General features: G+C 38.9%; 1 protein-coding gene across 1 annotated transcript; it reads left to right on the top strand.

Moving 5' to 3' along the window:
* Positions 1 to 568: 568 nt before the first annotated feature.
* Positions 569 to 8,986, top strand: LOC127441343 (transmembrane protein 200C-like). Its single transcript, XM_051698654.1, has 4 exons — positions 569 to 646; positions 6,380 to 7,732; positions 8,145 to 8,200; positions 8,346 to 8,986. Exons 2-4 carry the CDS (start codon positions 6,413 to 6,415, stop codon positions 8,398 to 8,400), a joined length of 1,431 nt encoding a protein of 476 aa, XP_051554614.1. The 5' UTR covers positions 569 to 646; positions 6,380 to 6,412; the 3' UTR covers positions 8,401 to 8,986.
* The last annotated feature ends 956 nt before the right edge of the window (positions 8,987 to 9,942 follow it).

Genomic DNA, 9,942 nt, shown 5'->3' with positions numbered 1-9,942 from the left:
AGACATGCCAGTCTATTGCATACTGTGGCAACTCAAAGACAATGTTCAGCTTCATTTAATGAACCAAATATCTTTCAGCTGTGTTTGATATAATGGCCAATGATTTTCTAGCACCAAATGTTCAATTTAGCATGATTACTCAAGGATAAGGTGTTGGAGTGATGGCTGCTGTCTAGATTTGATCAAAAATGACTTTTTTCAAATAGTGATGGTGCTGTTTTTTACATCAGTAATGTCCTGACTATACTTTGTGATCAGCTGAATTCCACTTTGGTGAATTAAAGTACCAATTTCCTTCCGAAACAGCAAAATCTGTACATTATTCCAAACTTTTGGCCACCAGTGTACATAATATGAAATAGCAGACAGTGTACAGTATATACTGTGCAGTATGCAACAAAGATATTCCATTCTGCATGTAGTCATCCAATAGTGTCTGTAAAAATATATTTAAAGAATGGGGGCGGGGCGAAACAATATACGTCCAAGAGCCTGATTGGCTGACTGTTTAACTGGCTGTTCAGTGAAGGGCTGTTCTCCTGACAGGAGCGACATCAGCATGATCTTGATTCCCAGCAGATGATCCACACACACATGGAGCAGAATGATGGAGAAGCGCTCGAGCTGATGGACAAACACACTCCCGGTGAGAATATACAAACATTAAACATAGCTGCATGACACTGACAGTGAGTTTTCCCAAAGTAAGACATGCAACACTTGTCAAATGATGCTTTTGAATCGCTGTAATATTGCCGACGTGCTTTTTTTTTATGTATTTTGAGAGGGGAAATAATTGCATTATTTGCTCTGGTCGCGCTCTTACAAGAAAATCAGAGCGAAACAAACGTGAATTTACCGTGAAATGCGCCTCGATATCGTTCTAGCGGTTTCATTGTATCAGATCAGTGTTCTAGTCCTTTGTGACGTGTGAACTCGCGGTTACATTGTTGCGTTCAGACGATGCAGATCCATGTAACATGATGCGCTCATAAATCCGGCTCGTGCTGTGTGTTTTATTGTTAACTGCACGTGTTGCTTCTCATCTTTAGGTTGCGCGCGTGCAATGCCTGTTTTTCGTCTGTTCTTCAACTCTGTTCTGTTCAGATATTCCACTGCACAATGAAAGTCCGATCGGTGTAAATCAATAAACAAAACTGCATTACAGTTTCCGTTCAGTACCCTTTGGAAGGCAAAGTGAACGTTTACCTGTATGCTTCAACAGCTCATAGATCTTCATGTGGGCGAAACATTCAGAACCATGGACAGATCTGAAAGAGACTTCCCTTTTCATCTACTGTAAATCCAGAGGACATCATTCTCATGAAATCATTAGATGGCATCTCTTGCTATTATACAAGTTAAGCTCAATCGAGAGCATTTGTAAAATGATATTGATTATACACAAAAATTAACGTCGACTCGTCCCTCCTTTTCTTTAAATGTGTGTTCCAGTGAGACTCTTACAATGGAAGTCAATGGGGTCAATCTGTAAACATTAAAATACTCAAAAGTATCAAAAGTATAGACACAAGACATAAACAATATGATTTTACTGTCATAAAATCACTTACTAACCACATCTGTGGAAAGTTATAACAATTATACAACTTTGTTGCCATGGCGACGTAACTCTGTAAACTCTAAAACGACCATAAAATGAAAATGTAAACAATTTTACAGCTCACATAATACATGAGTTTTAACAGAATTAATGTAAGTGCTTTTATAAAATTATAATCTTCACATTTCTGCCTTTTAAACACTCCAATAATTGACCCCATTGACTTCCATTGTAAGTGTCTCACTGGAACACAGATTTGTGCTTTTTTAAAGAAAAGGAGCGACGAGTCAAAATTAATTTTTTGTGGTAATCAGTAATCAAAGTTTTGAGTCAAAAGTCCAGTTGTTCAAATGTGTGTTTTTTGTTCTAGCAGAGTTTTTGTATGTTGGTTTCAAACACCTAGTTTAAAAATTTGTATTTTTTTTTATTTTTAATTCTACACTTCCAGTTACATTTTTACTATCATCATATTTTTAAGAAGCAAATATAATCAAACAACACTGGTATACATTAAGACAAGAGGCAACTACATTATGAAGACAGGTTTTTACCGAAAGGTTTAAATGTGTTCTCATGTGTTTTCATGAAAGTCAGGTCAAGGCATGTTGGCACATTTTTATCAGGGGCAGGTTGTCACATGTGTTTTAAATGCTATAAGTACAGTTTATTAGTTATAATATTTGCATGTTATTTTTGTTCGTTACCTTGTTGTTTTATTTAACATTTTGTGTTTCATAATTGTTCTACTTTTTTACTTTTGGCTGCCTGTAATACTGTTGTCTGTTTAATGCAGATGTAGATTTAAAGAGAGCCGTAGATATTTTGGTTGTTTTCTTTGTGGAAACACATTACCCCCCGTCACCACTCAAATGTTTACATGAAATGGCAGGTTCCATTGTGACAACTTACCCCACAAAATGTGGCAATAAATGAACCTACCCAGTGAGAAGTATTCACTAGAGAAAAAAGTGTGAAAACTAGCTAGTCTTATTGTTGATTTGAATTTTAGGACAGATCTGTTTTGTTGAAGTTTTTGGGTAAATGACCCCAATTTCACAACCATGAGCATTCAGATCATTGGAATTATGGCTAATAATAGTGTGCCTTTTTGCACTAAACCTGTAGTTTAGTTCCCCTCAAAATGACAATTCTTTATTTATCCACCCTCATGTCGTTCCAAGCTTGCATGCTCTTATTTTTCTATAGAACACAAAAGGAGAATCTTTTAAGTATCTTTAAGCAGCTCATTTCCATAAAGCGACTGGATATAGTGACCACAACTGCCAAACTCTAAAAATGACAAAACACCATTAACTTAATGCAACCCCGCATCCACATGTGTGGACGTTGTATTTTGTCTTCACTTTACACAATGCATGATTTAAATTCATTAAAACCAACTGAATACTGTTCACAAGACTCTACACTGTCATTTAAGGGTTAAACTTCAGGCGCACCGCGTCACGTGACACAACAGCATAACGTTGATTTCCGTGAAGCGCTCCTACGGATGCAGCGCCAACAAAAGTGCCTCTGGTAAGAAACCTCTGTAAGATTTTTGACCGAAACCTGTTTGGTTGTAAAGAGTAGTGTCTCTAGTTTCGTTGATATGCCGCTTTAAAAAATCAGTTCATTTTTGGCGTGTCAGCGCACTGATAAACATGATGTCCACATACGTGGATTTAGAGTTATTTTCAATAATTTTCCACATTAACACATCTGTGGGTCATTTCGCTTCATTTGAATATAAATTGTATTATATTTTGTTATCACTGTACAATATGGCTCAATTCATAAACATTAATAAATGCATTCCAATATATGGAGTCCTGAAAAGCACGCGAGTCACACATGAGCCCAAAGTGTCGTAGAAGCAGCACAAAATGAAGTGCTGTGTTCTTCATCTCGCATTGCTTCAGTGACACTCTCGGTTAGGTTTAGGTTTAAGGTTTAGGGTAGGGAGGTCGGTTTTGTAGATTTAAAACTCGATAGAGCATTAATCTTAAAAACCTCATCTGTTTGGGAGAACATTTAACTCGCTTTTAGCGCCCCACTGTGGACATTTCACGTAATGAACCGTGTAATATCATTTTGCAAAAATGTCGACACAGTCACGTAATTTTTTTTGATTTAGTTGAGTGCTGTCACTGTGGTACTACAGGAACAGTTAATAATGTATTTCATTTTTATTATGTTGATCTTCAAATTTACTGTAAGGTTTCATTATTTAACCTCTTCAGTTAAACTCTGAGAGTGGAGATCAAGAGTTGAAAGCGCCTGTGAAGAGTCATGACCCCTGTGGCCTCATTGACGTTCACTCGAGGGGGTCTGACTAACGCCTTTCAAATCCCCTTCCGCCTGTCAATCATAAACGCTGACATTTCCAGCAGCCGTATGTCATAACGGTTTTGCTCAAGACTGTTCAGCGTTTTGAATTATTCATAGAAACATCACTGTACGGCGGGCATAATTCTAAAGGATTAGGCAAATTGAAACCTGCCGGCGAAGGTGAATTAAACGATGTCATCTGCTTGTGTAATTGATCATTTGATTGGAATGTATAATGCGGTGCGTTTGGGGGGTGTCAGACGCAGAGGTGCATATGAAATGAAAGAGTGAGTATTTACAGATGATATTTCATTTGAGACATTAGAGAAACGTAGGTGAAATCCAGCGAGATGAGCCGCAGGGTCCAACTGTATCTGCATTCTCAGATGTTGACTGTTTTTCATATCCATCTCTCTGCATGAAGCATCTGCTTCAGTCGTTTATGATCCACAACAGCATCGAAATGTGAGAAGCTGGATGTTTTCCACTAAACGGATGTATTATTATTAAAAGAATATAATTAAAAGGATCTGACATTTTAAAAACTGCATGTTTTATTAGAACAAAAATAAAAAAAAACACCCAGAGGAAAGTTGTAGCCTATTCCTCACCGGTTGCTCTTGGAGCTCAGAGAGACTTGCAGAGTTTACGCTTCAGTATTTTGACTTATATTCCAGTAAAAATATCAAAACATCTTTAAAACAAGAAAAAAATGGCCTGAGAAGCAAAACAAAATTAGATATTTTTCTTGTATTCAGAGAAATCTAACTAACTAACTAATTTATGTTCTTGTTATAAGCATAAACATTACTACATTTAGTTAGATTTCTCCGAAAACAAGACAAAATATCGTATGTCATGTCTGTCTTCATTTAATCTCATTGCTGTCTTGGATAAACAATCGAGATCTTGTTTGTGATTTATGTTTCCTGAAGTCAACATCTTCCTGCAAATCAAGACAAATCAATATCCTCAAAATATAAGTCTTCATTTGCTTTCATTTTTCATTTAACCCACCTATTGTGTTCTGGTCATTTTTGACCCTAGGGAGGTAAATAATCATTTTCAAATACCACAGAGTTTTTAATATGGGAACCACACTCAAAATACACATAATGATTGTTATTTTTTTGTATTTATTTATTTGAGATTTTATCCCATTTTCTCCCCAATTTGGAATGTCCAATTCCCAAGTCCTCGTGGTGGCGTAGTTGCCTCCGCGTCTGAGACCGTCAATCCGCGCATCTTATCACGTGGCTTGTTGAGTGCGTTACCACGGAGACGTAGCGCGTGTGGAGGCTTCACGCTATTCTCCGCAGCATCCACGCACAACTCACCACACACCCCACCGAGAGCGAGAACCACATTATAGTGACCACGAGGAGGTTACCCCATGTGACTCTACCCTCCCTAGCAACCGGGCCAATTTGGTTGCTTAGTAGACCTGACTGGAGTCACTCAGCACGCCCTGGATTCAAACTCACGACTCCAGGGGTGATAGTCAGCGTCTTTACTTGCTGAGCTACCCAGGCCCCCAACACATGATTTTATGTTGATTTGTTTTCATACATCTATGAATTAGATTTTCTTAAAAACATTTTACTTACATTTATACTGTCTATCAAATGTTTTTTGTCTCCCAATGGGACTGCATCAAACATGCACGCACACATACACAGAAAACAGACGTAACGAGCATAAATAAGCAATAGCAAAGGGACTACTGCCTAAAGGTTATGCGGCAAGAGAAGTTCAAGCACACACAGTCTAAATAGGGCTTGAAAGAGGAAAAGTCCATATTTTACTCTGCAGACTGATCTGATCATGAACCAGCTTGCAGTGTAATCACACATTAACATTCAGCAATTCATGCAAATAAACAGAATAGATAAAAAACATGTTATAGAAGTATTGAAGTTGTGCTCTTGAGCTGTACAGTTGTTTTGATGTTGTTTAATTATAAAAAGAATATAGTAATTTAATACATTTTGACTTCCGAGTCGTTTTGAGCAGCTCTGAGTAAAAAGGAAACGAGTTACTAGTAATTCTCACATTAGATGTTCATATAAATTATTTATAATGTTATATTCAAATAAACCTTCTTATAAATGTTGATTAAAAATTTTTATTCACACGTATCACACTGGTTTGGTTGTAGTTCATGCATATTTTGAAATGTAACATTTTTATAATTTATTAAAAAAAAAATGGTGAAATTTTGCAACCTACTGTAAATGCGTCGGGATTTAAATTTCGCAATGTTTTTCCAAACAAAATATGCTTAAACACTTTTATAACCTATGATTCCAAAAACACATTTTTGTTATCAATTTCAATGCTTGGGTCTCTGAGGGGTTATTCTTCTTATGTCATTACAGTTTTGTCTACAAGCTTTTTTGCTAACTAACGTTTTAAAACCATATAGGTTGCAATATTACCATATTTTGTCTCAAAATTACCCTGTCCTGCCTATCTTTCTTCCCACAGGGTGATTGACAGGCCCCTCATCCAATAGGCACAATGATAGCAACCGGCGGCCTCCTGAGGATTTCTCGGCGCCAGGACTCGCTGCGATCCAAGAACCGGGCGGAAAACAAGAAAAAGAGGAAAGTCAAGAAAAAACGCAAGAATGACGTAGTTGTGGTGAAGGGCAAAGTGAAGCTGTGCTCCGTGTCTGGACTGGTGGCAGCGCTGGGCGTTCTCATCTTACTGGTGGGCATCGCCATGGCCGTGCTGGGATACTGGCCCAAAGAGAACGCAGAATATCCTGAGGGACCGATTCGGACCGCAAACGTCCAGAGAATTCACTTTGAGGTGGCTAACTTCACAAGCAATAACAAATTCTCAGTGCAGAGCAAGTTGAATCAAACTGACAGCACTAGAAACTCGACATCACCGACCACGCAATCAGTCGGGTTCTTTGCAAGTCTGTTTGCGACTTACTTGTACTCGGACAACCTCAGAGTCTTTGGACCTTTGGTGATGGGCATCGGAATCTTTCTGTTCATCTGCGCCAACGCAGTTCTGCACGAAGATCGTGATAAGAAAACTAAAATCATAAATCTGCGCGACATTTACTCTACGGTCATAGACATCCACAGTTTGCGCACCAAAGACTGCGCACCGTTCAACGGCCTGATCAGCTACATGCAGTCGAGTAGCGGCGATGGTAAATCCTGGTCATCATCCGCGGAAACGACGACACGAGGCTCCTGTCCGTCCACCATCTCAGGTAAAGGCGGCAACTGTAGACGCCCGTCGTATGCCAGGAAGTACAGCTTGTGCGCAAAGAGGCAGTCGTTTACGGATACGTTATACAGTGTTTACAGAGACAAGTGCGGCGATGACGAGCCGTCCGCGGTGGCCAGACAATGGGAGACGCGTTCCATAGTTACGTCGTCCGTTAATGCGTTCACGTTACCCGTCATCAAACTCAATAACTGCGAAATGCAGGAGAGAGAGGAGCACAAGCGAGCCAACATCGAGAAAGAACGTCGCAAGAGTTGCGGGCCGCTTATCAGCGTCGCTGTGGAAACAAGAGCGGAGGTGTCAAGGACGGGCTTGTCCATTTCACAGGATTCCGAGTTGGATGAGAGACAGATTTTGGCTACAGTGAGCCAACGCCAGCTGTTGCCGCCTGCTGCTGGGATCCGGGTCACAGGGTCACACCTGTCTCTGAACGCCCTGCTGGATGCGGGCGCCAGGTGCCAGGACGAAAGGTCGCGGAGGTTCAGCTGTCCGAGACTGGATCGCTCAGGCAGTAAGGGATACATTAAACTGGCGGATCTGGGTGGAGATTCATTCGAGGCGCCTGACGGAGCGCCTGACGCAGGTGTTGGAGTAAGTGAAGAGAGAGAGACACACACACTTCCTGAAAACACACAGCTGCATACACACGTTGCATCACTGCCAAACTCATAAATGTTGATTAATGACTGAATCCCAAAGTATACTTCGGCTTTCACATTTGCATTTGCACTCACCATTGGGACATTGCTATCATGAAGAAGTGCAAGAAGAAGATGTAAATGGTGGATGTGTTTATATGCACTTTTATTAGGAAGTCACGAGATACATGCGTTCATTCTGACTGACAGTAAAGACTAAAGACACCTTTATGGGTCTAAACTGCTGAAGAGAAACAGTCCAGTACTGCAAGCAAGTTTAGCTAACTTTTGAAAATGTTACAAAAATGAAAAGTATGCAAGAACTTTTTTTTATTGTATGTATGTTCAATATTTTTGAATTACAGAGCCATGAATGTAAATACCGCTGTGTTCAGTTCGAAGATGTTGACATAATCTATTTGTAAGCACAAGTATTTAATGTCAGTTATATTCTTTATTTTTGAAACCGTTGAGTATATCTGATATTCCATTGATAATATGAAACACAAGGAAATATCTGCTACATGGCAAAGAAATAAATCAATTTGTTCCGTGTTTACTTGCAGATTTGAAATGAGATGTGGACGCCGCAGATTACAAAGTGTTACGATTCATTATTAAATTAAAAGTTTATGCAGATGTTTTCTTTTACGTATTGTAGCAAGATGTCTGCTTCTTTGTTTTGTTTCAGAAATATTTATTTCTTTAGATTTCACTGTATTTTTTATTTTTTATACTGTGTTGTTTGTGTTTAATGTTAGTAATTGTATGATGTGAATTGTATTTAAACATGCATAACAATCACCACAGTAGTAATTAGAATAACTAACATTATCATTCATGATGTAGAAAAGCATTGTGCCTTTTGAGCAGATGTTACCTGATGTTTTGTCAAGCAGTAAGTGTATATTTAGATTTCACATTTTACTGTAAATATATTAGAATTTTGTAATAGTTTATTATAAATCACATCCACTTTTGACATAATCACAAATAATTTGCATTAGATGAAAGAGTAAAGATAATCGCATGTGGGACGACGCTACAATCATTGTTCACTTTTATGTGTTTTTACGTGTATAGTACACACAATTATGCAACGTTACATACTTTGTTTCAGTAAGATGTATTGTATGCACTAAATAGCAATAACTGGTTAGTTGAAGACTCAGGTGTTGTTTTAATAAACTAATGGCTGTTAACACGATGTCGTTTTTTAGACATTTTGTTTAGGATGTTTGAGTGTATGTTCTGCTTATGGGTGAGTAGCTTTATTGTTCAGTAGTTTTAGCTGCTATATTAAAATAAAATTCCTTCATTAATGTTCAACTCCTGGATTGTGAGTGTGAGTTTGAGTGTGTGTGTGTGTGTGTGAGTGTGTGTGTCAGTGTGTGTCAGTGTGTGTGTGCGTGTGAGGATGTGTGTGTGTGTGTGTGTGTGTGTGTGTGTGTAAGAGAGAGAATGAGTGTGCGTGAACAGGTTTTACTAAATGTCCCCACAAGGATAGTAAAACCTGAGATCACCTACATTGTGGGGGTGCCAGCCAGCGGTCCTCACAAGGGAAATAACATATTAAACGATGTTTTTTTGAAAATGTAAAAATGCAGAAAGTTTTTTGTGAGGGTTAGGTTTAGGGGTAGGGTTAGGGTTAGGGGATAGAATCTATAGTTTGTACAGTATAAAAATCATTATGTCTATGGAGAGTCCTCATAATGATAGCTGCACCAACATGTGTGTGAGTGTGTGTGTCAGTGTGTGTGTGTGTGTGAGATGTGTGTGAGTGTGTGTGTCAGTGTGTGTGTGTGTGTGTGTGTGTGTGTGTGAGTGTGTTTAGGGGTAGGGTTAGGGTAAGGGGATAGAATCTATAGTTCATACAGTATAAAAATCATTATGTCTATGGAGAGTCCTCATAATGATAGCTGCACCAACATGTGTGTGAGTGTGTGTGTGTCAGTGTGTGTGTGTGTGTGTGTGTGTGTGTGTGTGTGTGTGAGTGTGTTTAGGGGTAGGGTTAGGGTAAGGGGATAGAATCTATAGTTTGTACAGTATAAAAATCATTATGTCTATAGAGACTCCTCATAATGATAGCTGCACCAACATGTGTGTGTGTGTGTCTGTGTGTATGTGTGAGTGTGTGTATGTGCGTGCATGTGTGTGTGTGTG

The sequence above is a fragment of the Myxocyprinus asiaticus genome, chromosome 5, assembly GCF_019703515.2.
Source record: "Myxocyprinus asiaticus isolate MX2 ecotype Aquarium Trade chromosome 5, UBuf_Myxa_2, whole genome shotgun sequence".
Classification (NCBI taxonomy): domain Eukaryota; kingdom Metazoa; phylum Chordata; class Actinopteri; order Cypriniformes; family Catostomidae; genus Myxocyprinus; species Myxocyprinus asiaticus.
Note: the sequence above shows the minus strand (reverse complement) of the source record. Positions and strands in the feature narration are given on the sequence as shown.